The 16,291-nt window shown below is 39.2% G+C and overlaps 1 protein-coding gene across 4 annotated transcripts in view; it reads left to right on the top strand.

Moving 5' to 3' along the window:
• Nucleotides 1–2,352: 2,352 nt before the first annotated feature.
• LOC149201027 (uncharacterized) overlaps nucleotides 2,353–16,291 on the top strand; it is a 292,878-nt gene continuing 278,939 nt past the window's right edge. For all 4 annotated transcript variants that reach the window (XR_016253855.1, XM_089402849.1, XM_089402848.1 and 1 more), the window contains exons 1-3: nucleotides 2,353–2,487; nucleotides 2,578–2,786; nucleotides 2,885–2,986. Coding sequence is in view for 3 of the 4 variants with exons in the window: in XM_089402849.1 (XP_089258975.1) it covers nucleotides 2,399–2,487; nucleotides 2,578–2,786; nucleotides 2,885–2,986 (400 nt within the window). In the remaining variant the exon portion in view is untranslated. The remainder of the gene's footprint in view (nucleotides 2,488–2,577; nucleotides 2,787–2,884; nucleotides 2,987–16,291) is intronic.

The following is a 16,291-nucleotide window of genomic DNA, read 5'->3' as shown; positions in this document are numbered from 1 at the left end:
TTCTCGAAGTTGTATGCTCCTATTCTACATAGGATGCTCTCCAATGACCTTGAGCAGAGACAACTGAGAGCTAGGGGACATGCAAGTTTTCAACCAACTCATCAGACCATTGACCACATCTTCACCCTTTGCGCTATGATTGAGGAGGCACGACATTGCTCTTCGAAAGTCTAATGTTGTCTTGTAGATTTTTGGAAAGCTTTTGACTTTGTTTCGAGGGAAGCCTTACTCTAGAGACTTAGAGGTATTGGCATCTCGATGACCCTATTGACAACTATTATGCACCTATATGAGTCTGTCCTTGGTCGTCTTTGCATGGCTCATGGGATGTATGATTTCATTCGAAGCACTATTGGGGTTAAACAAGGTTGTCCATTGTCCCCTACCCTGTTTGGGATCTATATTGATGAGTTGGAGGCTTTTCTACATGACCATATCCAAGACATTGATGACTGCCTGCTTCACTAGGTCTTGATATCTATTCTTTGCTGACAACGTGGTCCTCCTCTCCTCATCTCCAGAAGGATTACAGAGGCAACTGGATGCCTTAGCTTTGTTTCGAGATCTTCGACAGTTGACGGTCAACCTAGGTAAAACCAAGGTTATGATCTTCAATGGGGTGAAGAAAACTTTGGACCTTCACTTCCTATTCAAAGGAGAGGAGGTTGAGATCACCAACACACGCACGTACTTGGGGGTGCAATTCTCAGGGCCCCGCTTCAGTTTGTGACCAACACTTTAGCTTTAGATCAACAAAGGATATGGATCCTTAGCCCTTCTTGAGAGACAATGCTTTCGACATCACTTCCAGGACATCTCATCCAAGATGAGCGTCATGGACACCTTGATCTGTCCCATTGTTCTATATGTCTCAGAGATTTGGGGATTGTCTTTACTTGAGTTGGATTGGGCTTCAGTTGAGAGAGTCCAGATTCTTCTTCTCTGCTACATCATTAGATGCAAACAAACAATACCTCAACACATCATCCTTGCAGAGTTTGGAGCTCAACCCTTTCGGCTTGAGACAGTCTTCAGTTTGGTCTCATTCTTGCATCGTGTCCAAGGATTTGCAGAATCGATAAAGAGTAGGGACTGTTACCCTTACTTGGCATATTGCTCTTCTGAGACTATTGCCCATTCTACTCCATCGGGGTGGGCTAGATGTTGGCTTACAGGAGTTTTAGATCTCTTAGAGTCAATGGGCATTCAGTTGGATCGTCTCAGTCCTTTATGATATTCCTTGGATGCTCCTGGTCACCTTCTACCTACTAAACATGAGTTGAACAAGATCATCATGGAGGAAATCTACATGCAGTTCGTCCAAGTCACCTTGGTCAATCCTTTGGGAGGGTTGTGCCCAAAGATGGCCTTCTACGTTGAGCACTTCTTGGAGTTGAGAGACATGCTAATTATTCGACCCCAGTATACGTTTCACCATTGGATGCATGCTCTTCACATTCCTCTAGGCCAGTTTAGAGTATGTTCTCATAGAATTTGGCTAGAGATGAACCACCAGATTGATAGACCAAACAAAATCTGCCAGGTATGTCATTTACAAGAAGTAGAGACCGGGTGCACTTCATTTTGGATGCCCTATCTACTACGAGATTAGAGGAAGGTTCCATTGCTTGTTCAAAGACTCTCAGATCCTCATAGACTTTTTCAAGTATCTCGTTTAGAGATGTTTGGCCCTACATATGCAGGAGACTCTCATGTTCCGAGCGTATATCTTCAGCCTCCCATCAGACTAGACCCCACATAGAGGATCACGACATTTTTCGGGCTACTACCTTTAGGCAGGGGCACGAATAGAACGATTGGTATTGTTTCGTATCCACACTCTAGACCAGTGAGGATCTATGGGACCTCACCCCACTGTACAAGATCTCAACAACAAAACCGTCTCAGATCCGTCCCTGGGAGACGGACTAGGTCCTCTAAACCTCAACATTGCGCGAACTCCCCTAGAAAATGAGTTAGTGGACAATCCGCACCTCCCATTGGCCCCTCATCGGGCCAACAAACTTTGTGGAGTTTTTTTTTGTTTTTCAGTATTCTTCAGTCAACCTCGTATGTTAGGAGAGATAGGTCTAATCCTCAGACCCATTAATTAGGGCATTCCATACATTGTATCTTTTATGTTCCTCCATTGTACCTTTTATATTCATGCATTGTATTTTTCTTATAGGAGATCGTTTAGTTCTCCCGCATTATATAGACATCATTGTACTCAACAATGCCTTTGACCTACTTTATGATCATTAGTTAGACATAAATATAATTAAATTATCTTATCTTATCTATATACAACTATATTTTATCTTCGAACATAAACTCTTAAATAACGGTAGAGGAAAATTCATTTATTAAAAAAAAAGGTTTTCAATTTATTTTTTAAATGAACGTGATTGTGCTAGAAGAACTTAGGCTCCCTAACAACGGTATTCAACGCAAGGCACCGTTGCAATCTTTTGTGCAAAACTCAAGGTGAGTGATTTAACTTCATCGTTTGTGCTGTGGAGGTTTAGTAAGGGTTTACGAAATTATAAATGTGCCCTGTTGCCATGCATATCTCAGAACTTGGGCTAAGAAGGCCGAAGAAAGCAAGAATCGTAAAATGCAGGTCGCCGTTAAAAGAGCCCTCTACGAGGCTCTCAGAAGGCCATTTATTTATCATTCAGTACAAGCTTTTCCATCATCATCTCCATCCCCGAAATGTTCAGACGTCGAGCGATCGAATATTTGCAGGAGCTTCGGCACGTTGGTCTCATGGAATAATACACAGCGTATGTTGGTACATTATCTGCTGCTTGTTATATATTTTCCGTGATGCTTAGGTTACCCTCAGGTATTATCTCACTTTCGGAAGGACTATTTTTGGCAGATGTTAATTGCCAATATTCGGCGGATAGCAGAATGCAGCGGTTGTATTTGTCCACAGAAACAGAGATTCTAAAAGAAAACCTTATAAAAGAAGAGCCTACAGGTTACAGGGCTTCTGACTCTTTTATCTTTTGCTTTCTGCTTATCATTTTTACCTTGTCATTCACTTCAGTGAGCTAGGTACCCCAGGTCAGCCAGTATTAACGCAGTTCAAACTCATTTTAAGTGGAGAAAGATTTGAGCCTTGTAAATCTCCGAGGCACAAGTGATTTGTCCTCCTTAAACACCTGCCAATACAAAGATTGCAACAAGGAACCAAACTGTTCACCAAGATTAACAATATGCCCATAAAACAGGGCATATCCATTCATTTATACAGATCATGCCAGGGCAATAAGAAAAATAGATTAAATGAAAATATTAGCAGCAAGTTTGATACACTGGAAAAAAATTCAGAATGAATAATGTTACTATTTTGTAACGAGACAAAAGAGTATGATTGCAATAAGTACTGTGTATTGTGCCTTAACAGTGGCAGCAAGAGTTCGGTTCCCGATACTGTTAGTGTTAGCATTATGCCTTTAGTTACTTGGGTTAGTATGGAACTTTCAAAAAACTGCTGTTCATGATTTACTCGCCTATATGGCATCAATGCCAACATGGCTGTAATGCATAGATGGATCAGAGATCAATGCTTTACCAATTTACCAGTGTTCCATGGGGATGTGTCCCCAGGGTGGGGGTGCACTCTCCACGTTTCCCACTCTCCTCGGATGGGGGACGCCTAGGGAAATGTTTCTCCACAACCTCCTTTTGGGGAAACTTGTGGAAACGTAGGGGTAAACATTTCCCCAATGTGGGGATGCATTTCCCCAAAAAAGGGTGCTTGTGGGTGGTCTCCCACAAAAAAGAGAGGGATGTTTAGGCATGCCCCTTGCATTTTGCCTAAAAACAATGATTTATGAGTGGGAAGCCTAATATTTAACCCTAGGGCCCTATTAATGACATGTAATTAATAGTAATATTAAATATTCTCCTTTATCTTTCACTTTCATCTTTTTACTTAAATATTTAACATTACCATTAATTGTTTCGGGATGTTTGAGAGTGGTTCCAACCTCATTGGATTTCATATGGAGAAAGTTGAATTTTAGATCCCACTCAAAATCCAACAAACTTAATAATTTTCAGGATTTTAGGATTGAGGGGATTGCAATGTTTCTATTGGATTTTATCATGTATAAGAATACGGAATTAGTATTTAATCAAGAACACCAAGCCCTCTATGTACCTACATGTTGGTGACATTGATTGTTGAACTCCTCTATTATGACCCTAGAAAAAATGTACCCATCACTCAAATAAAATCTCGATTTGATATGTTAAGCTCTTTCTATCTCATTTTAATGCTTAGAGGGTGATATAGATAATCATGATCCCAATATAGGCAACGATTTTGATGATATGTAGGTATTTGTTGTAGTATGATTTTTTATGGACTGTAGAGACTATCCAGAGCCTCTTTGTTGCTGTACTTTTGGTTCAAAGATGGATTGCACTATGTGCTATTTCGGTTATATGCACCCTTAGTTGCTTTATATGTGAGAAACTTTGCATATTTGTGTATAATGGTTTGGAATCATATAGATGCACATGAATATTTATGTATTTTTTCAAAATTTTAATATTTATGTATTTTTTGGTTGATTGGTTTTTGGAATTGGTTCCCTATTTTGGGGTTGAACTCTCTGATTCTTAGTACAGTTCTAACAACATTGGTTTGTTGCCCACTATTCATTTCCAATTTTAACTTGAGTCTTGACTCTAGATACCAATGATCTCTGATTAAATCTTTGACCCGTCACTCTTTACTATTTTTGAGTTTAAGTGATTTGAATTTATTATTCCAGTATTCAGACTTTAATATCCACTCTTTTGCTTATTACTAAGCAGATTCTATGTAATGTTCCCAAGGGATTAATTAACCAAAAGGGACGAATTAGCCTCTCGATCCCCATAGGCTATAGTCCTCGACAAAGGGGAAAACCTCCAAAATACCCAAGGTTAGGCAAGTTTTGGGGCATCTAGGGAAAAAAAGCTCGAAGTTGGGGCTTGGTGTGAACATCACTCAATTAATTAAAGTGAAAATCCCCCCATGAAAATCTATAAATACAAGAGGCTTAGAAGCATTTGAGGTATCACCGGATTGGTTCATTTTGTCTTTGTTCTTCCTTGAGCCCGAAGCTCTAAGGGCTTAAAAATTAAGATCCCCTTTTACTCTTAGACTAGTTTCGGTGGAGGTGATCCCATCCTACCTAGTCATTCTCTTTTATTTTTTCTATTGGTTTCTTGTTCTGGCACAAGGTTTCTTCATACAAGGGACAACGAAGCATTTCAAGTCAAATCTGTGGAGCTAACCAATTTCCTCAGAAGCTAATATCTTGGCTGGATCATAGTATTGGTGGCAGCACCTTGGAGATTCGTTTGAAGCAGTTCGAAATTCCTGAGGTTGGAAGAGCGAAGTATTTCTGAGCTAGATTCCTAGACACATCTTGGAAATTTGTTTGAAGTAGTCAAAAATTTTGAGGTTGGAAGAGCGAAGTATTCTTGAGCTAGATTCTTGAATATTCTGAGGCTGAATTATTGCTTAATCTCTGTGAAAATTGCTCTGGGCAGTTCGTTACTCTGTAACAGGTTCGCATGGGACCCTAGTAATGTTTGGCAAAATACTTGAGGCCAATAGAGACTGAATCATGGGGTAGGCCGGAGTTCTGTGCAGACTTTATCAAACAAATTACTCGAAGATAGGCCGAAGCCCTTCTTGAAGCTCGACGTCAACCCTTTTCTCCATTATGAAATCATTCAGTTTGTTAACTCTGGCTCGCAAGTAGATTCGTGACTAGGGTTTTTTGAGGATTTATATGCTAGTAAACCTTGAGGTCAGGGGTGGTCAAATTGTGCTCCTGAACAATGTCTAAGGCTATATCCAGCCAGATCGAGGTTCTTTGAGGAATTTCAGTCAAACAAAGAAAAGTAGTAGTCCCATGCAAGCTAAGAAGGGTTCTTCTATAGTTACAAAATGGTTAGAATAGCTTGGGCTTGATATAGTAGTCTTAAATATGTTTAGAAGTTGTATTGAGTTATACTAAATGATGTGGAACTAGAAATATTGAACCTGTACTATACTGATTTGTTGGATTTGTTGAGAAATCTAGGGCATCATGAATTAGGTGATTTCTCTTGATTAGTAACTGCTTGTTAGTATTTTTTACTTCATTAGATTAGGATCTTCTCTTTGCTTAAGTTATTAGTCTTCTTCTTCATAAAACAACTACCAATGCATAAACATAAATAGACAAGAGACACAAAATGTAGGCTATGAGCCAAGGCCAAAACCTCTCACTCTTTGAGAGGAAAACCCACACAAATTCTTCTTATAGAGATTCCAATTGACAAATACCAAGACCAAGATCCTTGACCTAGTTACCACTCCAAGACCAAGACACAAGTTCTCTTGACTGTCATTCTCCTTCTTGTTTCCTCTTCTACTTTGACCTTCTTAACATCGAGACATTGTCATCACTGAGATCTGATCGTTGTCACTAGGACTATCCTTGACTGCGATAACAACAGTGTCTTCTTAATGAGGTAGCACTGAGACCTTTGACTGAGATTCCATGGTATCACTGTGATAGGTTACTGAATTGTAGTTTCTTTATGACTCTGAACAACGATATTCGTCATGGCACTAAACTGTGGCTTCTTCACAGAACTGTAGTCTTTATACCTCCTTCTGAAACTGTGTTTATCAGACATGACACCTAGCTGCATCAGTGTAGTCTCAAGTGGAATTAAAGAGTTATCCGAACTTGTTACTATGCTCATCCACTCGAATTTCAGAGGGATCCAAATTCCCTTCACTGAGATTATATCTAGATTCCATACTGTTCACTGTACCCATCCGAGTTCCCATACTGTTCACTGAGATTATATCTAGATTCCATACTGTTCACTGTACCCATCCGAGTTCCATCCGAAATTGTCTTTGTCTTTACCATCGAAAATCTTAGAGATATATCGAATTGTGTGCAATGCGAAAATCCTTCACACCTATATATAGTGGTTGGTCCTTCATAAATAAGTCGACATGTGTATCTTGAACAATTGTGTCTCTTATTTGAGTGAGTCGACATGACTCTTCTATTTCAATTTGAAGCCGACTTGAAGAGGAGAATCATGTGCTTGTCTTGGAGGGCTTATAGACTCATGACATTGACTTTAATGACAAATCCTAAGGCTCTCAATGGGAACCAACTAAAATAAAATCTCTTGCTCATGAAACCCATGAAGCAAGCATTACAAAATCATTTTATTTTTCTTCTTTTCATCATTTACAAAAATCACAATTACATGTCATTATGAAGACCGAACCTAGTTACACTTTTCAACGCTCCCTCTTAACTAGGGAGGTATTCATAATGGTACTTGGTCATTCTCAATATGAAGAATTTCTCATAAGAAGAATCAGATTGGTAACCCATTTGTCTAGCATCATTGTTTAACCAGCATTGTCCCATAGCAAGGCCTTGACTAACAATTCTATCCACATGGTCAGAGCACAATGCTGGCAAGACCAATGATTTATAGATACCATGATCATCGTCTCTCAAGGTACATACTCCACTCGGGCGTTCACAAAGTATGAGCTACTTTTGGACTATTCTTATCTTGGGTAGCCAGTGCTCAAAGAATATCGGTCCACTACGACTACTCTTATCTTGGATGCCCTATCTCATCCTCAAAGAGCATCATATGCTAGATGTTTACCCAATCCTCCATTCTATCTTCCCAGGTGAAGAATAGAATGATGTATCTATCTCTCCCTCTTAATTAGGGAGAACATATCAATTCCTAAGCTCCCTCTTGGCTCAGGAATTTCCAAGTTTCTTCCAAGTAAGAAACTTGTTTTCAGGCTCCCTCTTAATTAGGGACCTACAACAACTCCTCAACTAGCTGCTTAAAGAGCTCCTTCCTTCGATGTCATGAATTTCTTTGTCAAGGAGTCTTCATCTTTTGTGCCTTCTTCATAGGGCACAAACCATCCATCACTTTCATCCATGGGTCAATCATGTCATTATTCCTTTCATCAGGTGATCCATTAGTCTTCATCTGACCTTGCTTCATGTCATGTTGCTTCTCTTGGCAGACCTGCATAATTCCAACCAAATGTTTGTTCAAAAATAAGAAATGAACAATTGAATCAAAATTACCTTTTTAATGGTCTTTTCATCATGACATCTTCGAGTGTGCATCAACATCTTGCATACATGTTGACTTATTTCCCAAAGATATCCATTGTCAAGGGTCTCCATCTTTTCGAAACTTCCATCAGAGTCTTCATATCTTTTCAGGAGATTTCCTAGTCTTCTGGATGTTGATTGCCTTTACCATGGTTGCATATGTCATGATTTCTTCCTTCCTTTCTTCACATATTTCATTTCATTCCCAGGAGCTTTCAATAAGAGTTCCTCAATTGTAGTCAACCACCTCATACTTCTAGTGTGACTCATGCCTTCTTGTATCCTTTCAGAGGAGGAGATCCTTTCCTTTGATCATGCTTTTCAAGATTGAGCAATGATCCATGTTACTTGCAACCATACAACATGAATTTATAATATTGAATACAAGCATACATACCTCATTTACCTTTAGGTCATCTATGCTTCTTTCGACAACTTCCTTGATTGAAAAGAGCTTCAACCCCTTGATCTGCTTCATCTCTTATGTCATCGGACCATCATCTCATGAATTCCACAAGTTGGAGTTCTTGATGAAACACTTGCTTCCACTCTAAATTAGTGAACCTTCTGATGAAGATTCCATCAGTGAGTCTTGAGGATCTTTCATATCCCTATCCAACAGATGTTTCCTTTTGACTTGATGTATGATGAGACTTGTCCTGGATGACTTCTTCCTTTCCTTAAGTTTCCAATGAGGTTCCCAAGAGCTATATCCTTCATATTTGACTGCCATAGATTTTGTTCCAGTTGTCCTTCATGTTTCCTATGATGATGTCACGAGCTCTTGCTTCTAATGCTTTCCCTCTTTCAACTTCCTCCACTTCTTTGGTGAAATGGACTTCTTTTCTATCTTTCTTGTTATTGCCCTTCTTAATCTTAGGACAATCTTTCCTGTAATGTTCCTAGCATTGTATCTTAGCAATGTTCTTCTTTCCTTTTGACAAATGTTTGAATACTTTTTGCAACCTGTTTTCTCCTATCTTGCATAGAGACCACATGGGATAGCCTTCTTATCTCAGAGACATTTGATACTTTGTTCATCAATTAGTTTATTTAGAACAATGAAGATTATCTCTCCCAGATCTTACAATTGAGATCTTATGAAGATAACCCTTTATCCTTTGATACCTTCAATTTGTGTAGATCAGATCTAAGTGATGTTACCATCTTTATTGCATCTTCAGAGAATTGTTCTACCGGTTTATCATATATCTCTTTGATGTTTCCAATCCTGCTATATAAGGATGAGGGGACCATTGACTGATTTCATAAGAATCCCTTGAGCCCTTTGATCCCTTTCCATGTATTCAGATAATGCTTGACCTTTGAATGGTGTGGACTCTGGAGACTTTGAAATGACTTCACTTTCTTTGAGGACTATGTCTATCCTCCTTCTCCATGTAAGCAAGTTCGATGACCCAACCAACTTATAGATATCCTTACAGAATGAAGTCATTTTTATCAGATTTAGATTATAGAATAAGAGATACTTACTTGGTTAAGTGAAGATGAAATCTTCAGCTTGATTCCTTTATTGATGATGATCGACAAAGATGACTTGATGCTTCTCGGATGATCCTCTTTAAGGATAAGGAGGTTCTTGCTTCAACAAGGGGAGATTGCCTCCCTTTCATGACAACGCTTTTCGATTTAGTCTTTTATGGATGAACAACCTTCAATGAGAGGGAACTTGCCTTATAGCTTTTGAAGATGATGACAATGCCTTCTAGCCTTCAAGATACTTCGACTTCTTTAGCGGTGAATGATTGTAGATCAGAAATACTTATCGACTTTCTCCAAGATGATGTAATCTTAGTCCTAGAAATGCTTCTATACTTTGGGCCATCTTGCATTGTAGATCTCTTCATTTGATGAAGGCCTTTTGCGGTTTGATGACTAGAGCATCCAACACTTTTGCTGGTGTAGACTTCTAGTTGCCTTGATTTGTAGATCTATTTGCCTTGAGTAGAAATAAGGCTTTTGGCCTTGATTATTTTGATTGGCTTTTAAAGGCACTTCAAGTCTGTGCCTGCTTGGATAAAAACACTTAAATAATTCGGTCACATTTTCACATGAGGATTGTTTCTGGCTGTTTGCTGTCACAACAGTCATGTTTGGACACATTTCAGCCCTTATTTCAGGCATATCACAGTTGTTTGAGCTTGCTTGATCTTTAATAAAAGTAAGCTGCTGATTGGAGACCATATGAGACTTTGCTTGAAGAGCAAGGTTTTTCCTTTGCATATCAGGTTGTTGATTTTAAGGAGTTCTGGTTTACAAAGAGAAGGTGCAGCTGTGAAGGATGTTGACTTTGTTTGAACTTTGAAGTGATGATGGGGTGCTGCTTTTACTTAGATTGGAACACTGTTATGCCCAGCAGATGAGGGCGCTTATCTTCTCTATTTTTGTCACTGCTCTTGTCCCTGTATAGCATGTAATTGGTGAGCTATCCCTTTGTGCATGAGGATCAGATGTTAAGGCGCTGATTCAATAGTTATATTCAGCATTAGGTGCTGCTTTTTCCAGGTTTGGTGTTCTTTTGTGCAGGAAGATATGAAAGGAGAAGGTTGCCCCAAATGAGGCTAATCTGGTGCCTTTTCCAGACAAACACATTTTTTTAGCATGTAGGAGGTTGATTGACTAGCAAGCAAAACATATTTAGGGGCTAATTTTGAGAAGTGGATAGTACGAGATAGGGACCACTATAATTAGTGTGCTTTAGTTACTGTTTGGGCAATCTAACTTAGGGTTGTTTCCAGCATGTGTGCACTGCCATTAGGGTTTGAAACATTACTCCTGTTCGTGTCAAGTTCAGCATGGTTTTATAATGCCTTTTGAGGGATGAAACGAGCATGTCAGGTGCTGTTTTGAGTCCCATTTTTGGGCATATGTTTCATGTTATCAGGATTCACTGCTAATTCTAGAGGAGCTTGTACCCAGTAGAAGGGTGCATCATTGGAAATGTTTTCTTGTGTGATCTAATGTAATTTTTACCCTAGAGAGGGTACTTCTGTTCTTGCTATTTTTCATCATGATTGGCACCTCTTTTGGAGGATCCTACTGCTGCTTTTGGCACTGGTTTGACTCTTGGAAGGTGTGCTATTATTGAGAAGGGAGTGCTTCACATACAAATTCAAACTCAGCTTTATTCTGGTGCTGGTTTGGAGATATTTTGTTCTCGAGTCTGCTTTTCTTTAATTTAGCAGGTGTTCTGTTTAGAAGAGTAAAGTAGGATATATTTAGCATGAGAATTGCAGATTTAGATCTAGACCACATTCATGGACATTTGTCCCATCCACACATGACCAAGAAATGGGTCAATAGGACTAGTGGGTACAATCAATGCCCACTAAACTGTTAGCGTGTCTAGAACACTCCTAGATGCTAAAATGTTATCAAGTAAAAGAGTTACAAATGACAAAAGAAAAAGAGAAACATAGGCTATTCCAATAAGCTTAAACAAAGATGGGCAAAGGAAGAACATGTATGGAAGGAAGAACATGTATGGAAAAGCTACAGAGCAAGGGCTGAAAGCCAATTGGGAGTAATGATGGTTGACCCACCTAATGATCTCTATTAGTTGTTTGAAAGGGTTGGTTACCAATTTGATCCATAGACTATAGAGCCTCCTTGTGGAGAACCAACAATTAAAAGCTGATCAGCATGGAGCAATTATGGGGAAAGAGCATCAGAAACTTGGAAAGTCAAGGAACAATTACAAGATGTAGGAGCTATTGCTTCAACCTTTAACACTTCTCAAGAATTGGCGGACATATTATGCCAATATTTGTGGTCCATTGAAGGTAACTCAAGCTTTGATATAGTAGTTGTACAATTGACAAATATGCCACACTACACCATAGAAGTTGGGATAATTTGGAAGTCCAAATCACCCAAGAATGCAAGGTGGAAGTGGAATTGCAAGTGCAAGAGAAGGATTAGTTTTAAGAAGTGAAAAACACACAAATGGAAGCCACCAGGGTGACCAATCATATTTGGTATGTAGATCAACAAGTATGCCACTTGCAAGAAAATGATAAACCTGACTACACTATAGTCCAAGAGGCGCCAATCCATGAGATGGATTATCTGGTCGAATTTAGAAAGATGAATATCACAAAGGAGTAGACTAAGTCACCTGATGTGTTCTTACCCCCTCATGTTACGTATTTCACTTGTCAGACACTGAATGTACGTGACATGTGTGTTGAAGTATCTAGGGCAAGCAAAGTTAAGATGATTCTTCGTTACATGATAACAATTTGTGAAGTATTTAAACAATTTATCTTAGCTTGATGTTTACTTCATTATTAGCATGTGTATGTTAACTTCATCAAACTGCTATCAAAACAAAAGAGACAAGAACACAAATGTTTGGCTATCTGCCAGGGCCAAAACCTCTCCCTCTTGGAGAGGAAAACCCATGCGTAAATTCTTCTTATAGAGATTCCATTGACGAATACCAAGACCATGACCCTTGACATAGCTAGCCTCTCCAAGACCAAGACATCTTATCCTCTTCCTAGCTAAGATCATCAAGACTGCTGCACTGCTGAAGTCATCTCTGTTGTATCACTGAGATCTTCATCATAGCCTCTATATTTCAGAGATCTCTTGTCTCCATTGAGATCTTCACTGTGATCTCCCTTGATCAATGTACCGAGGGCATTATTGCTGTTATACCATACTTGAATCATCACTGAACCTTAGCTGGAGATATCATCATGTTGGCTGTGAGCAACAAAGAGTATACATTATAACAGAAGTTCTGAGACAGTGATACTGAGGCCATATGAGGACAGTCAGAATTCGAGGTTCTTTCCATCACATACATACATCCTTTGTCATGGAACAGGTTCATCGAGGATGTGATATACATATATATCAGTATGCCGAGATCAAACATGAAGCCGAGACTCCAATAGATACATAGTCCTTTTCGTCCATTCGAGATCTATACATGTGAGATCACTGCGTCATCAAATATATATTCTCCTTCAGGTATGCCGAGATATTTAGCCCAGAACGTATAACAATGCTACGTTCTCTGAGATCAGGTCATGATTTGCTCTTTCTAGCCATTTGAGATCTAGTCTGTCTGCCCTTAAACCCATCCGAGGTGTAGACAAACCTTGATCTCTTGACTACGGCTCCTCCATGCTTGACTGCAGCTATCTCACTTGACTGCGGCTCTAACTGTGGCTACCCTCTATTGCGGCTCCCCTTCTATGCCTGCGGCTCTATCTCACTGCGGCTACCTTATGAATGCGGCTTCCGAATTTTTCCGCATCATTTTCGTGTACCCTTCATGGGTATTTATAGTGGTTATCCATATATGTAAGCTGACCTTATCTCATGAACAGACGTGTGCATTATTTCAAGCCGACATGACATATTTATATATTTTAATTCATTTCTTTGTAGCCGACGTGATCATCTCCTTATTGCTTCGCTTGCAGACTTCAGAGGGCTGCTACACTAGTTAAAGACTTGTACACATTTACATGGACTTATGACATGATTCTTTGACATAGAAATAAATTCTAAAGACATCAAGAAGAAGTCTTTCACCTAATGACACCTCTTGCTCATGAAACCCATGCAGCAAGATTACAAAGATAATTTATTCTCTTTTATTACATCACATACAAAGATCATGTTATTATGAAGACAGAACGTAGTTACACTTTCTTCAACGCTCCCTCTTAACTAGGGAGGTATTTATAATGGTACTTGGTCATTCTCAATCTAAAGAATTTCTCATAAGAAGAATTAGATTTGCAATCCATCTGTTATAGCGTCATTTCAACCAACATTGTTTCCATTTAGCAAGGCATTGACTAACAACTCTATCTCTTACTTAGATTAGAGCACACGTTGTTGGCGAGACCAATGACTGATAGACACGCCTCATCATTGTCTCTCTTAGGGTCATACCCACTCGGGTGTTCTCCGAGTATGCCCTACTAGGACTATTCTCATGTTGGGTTCCCAACCCTCAAGAATATCGGTCCTCTTGCCCACTCTTGTCTTGGATGCCCTAGCACATCCTCAAAGAGTGTCGGATACCAGATGATTACACAATCCTCCATTCTTTCTTCCAAACTAAAGATAAGAATGTTGTGTCTAACTCTCCCTCTTAACCAGGGATGAGTTCCAAGTTTCTGTTAACTCAGAAACTTACTCGGGTTCCTTTACTCATAGGAACCTCCCAAAGCTCCCTCTTATACATGGGCTCTATCATCAGTACTTTATAGGGTCTTCTAGTTGATTGGTGATCCACGATCTCGATGTCACCAATTTCTTCACGTGTAGGGTTCAGTCATCCATCATTTTCCTTCGTCATGTCATTCCTTCCTTCTTAGAAAATGTCCTCCTTGGCTTTACATCTGGGTCTTCCTTCATAAGCTCATTGCTCTGGATCACAAGGTACATAGTTGTGACATCCTTCACAACTTTCCTTTCCATGATCCTGCACACATACCCAGACTTTTCCAAGAGGTCAAACACCAAAAACAAATCACATATTACCTTTTGGTGATGGCCTTCTTCCAGTGACATCTTCTTGTAGGTATCAATCATCCTGCATTCGTGTTGACACCTCCCAATGATATCTGTTGTTAAGGGTCCTCATCTTTTCAGACTTCTATCAAAGTCTTCACATCATTCCGGGAGGTTTCCTGATCAAGTCTTCCCAATCCTCTAGATGTTGATTGCCTTCAACATGGTTGCATGTTTCACAACCTCTTACATCCTCATGTCTTTCATTCGCAGAAACTCTCATAGATCTTCAATGGTCATCAACTACCTCATACTACATTATGAGGACATATTATATTGATTTCTGTCTAACTTATGTCTTTCTGCATCCTTTCAGATGGGGAGACCTTTTGCTTCTTGATCATGCTTGATCCATTTTATTTGCAACCACAGAACATGACATCACAATATCAAATACAAATACAATCATAATCATACATACCTTATTTTTCTTTAGGTATCTTTCGGCAACTTCCTTGATTGAACGAGTCTTCAATCCCTTGCTCTGCGTCATTGTTCATGTCATTGAACCACCATCTCATGAGATCCAAGATTTGGAATCTCTGCTGAAACATTTGTTGCCTTCTTGGACCCGGAGATCCTTCGTTGAAATCTCTGTCAGAGATCCTTCAGGATCTAGTATATCCCCATCTAGCAAATATTTCCTTTGACCCAGATGAACTCTTCCTCTCCTTCAATGTACAATGAGATTCCCAAGAGCTCTGTTCTTCATGATTCCATACGAGCTCTTGCTTCCATGATGCCATAATGCATTTTATTATGATCATATCTACAAGGACTACTAATAGGATCCTTTTTGAGAGGGACACCATCTCATTCATAATGGAGATTTATTACTCTCTCTTTCACTGATCCTTTCTTTGGCTTCCTCCATCCTTCCGGCGATATGAGTTCCTCTTCTAGAATATTGTTTTGTCTTACTAACCTTCCCTTTACTTATTTGTACCTACATGTGACTCATCACTTTGCCTTTCTCTATCTGACATAGAAACCATAGACTACTGATCGAGGTAACCTTCTTATTCATGGACATCTGTAACCTTGCTTATCAATATCAATATCAATGATGATTATTTTCTCACCATTTTTCCCAGATCTTGTAACTAAGATCTCATGAAGATTTTTCTTCATTCTTCTTTACTGCATTTCAGATAGTATATCCTTATGCAACCTTCTTATGTCTCCTTTTTTACTTCATAGGACCTTCATGACTTCAAAGGAGAACTAAATATACTGACTTCATTTCTTCATTAAGGATTCTGTCAATCCTACTGCAAGAACCTTTTGATGACTTATCTAATCCATAAATCTTCTTGCATTGATGTAGTCAATAAACCAAAACTTGATTATAGAATAAAAGATACTTACTTGATATGTGAAGACAAGATCTTCACCTTTATCATTGAGGTAGATGCATTGATGCTTCCTCTGAATAGGATCCTTGTTGAAGCCTATCTTCAAGCCTTCAAAATAATTGACTTGAATATCTGATCCTTGCAGCATTGAGGTTGTTGGCCATGATGTATAGAGACTCATTAAATAGCGTT

This window comes from Pinus tabuliformis, chromosome 2_1, assembly GCF_031772625.1.
Source record: "Pinus tabuliformis cultivar Carrire ecotype Pingquan chromosome 2_1, CPIR1, whole genome shotgun sequence".
Taxonomy (NCBI): domain Eukaryota; kingdom Viridiplantae; phylum Streptophyta; class Pinopsida; order Pinales; family Pinaceae; genus Pinus; species Pinus tabuliformis.
The sequence above is the reverse complement of the archived record's forward strand: the minus strand, read 5'-3'. Positions and strand labels throughout refer to the sequence as shown.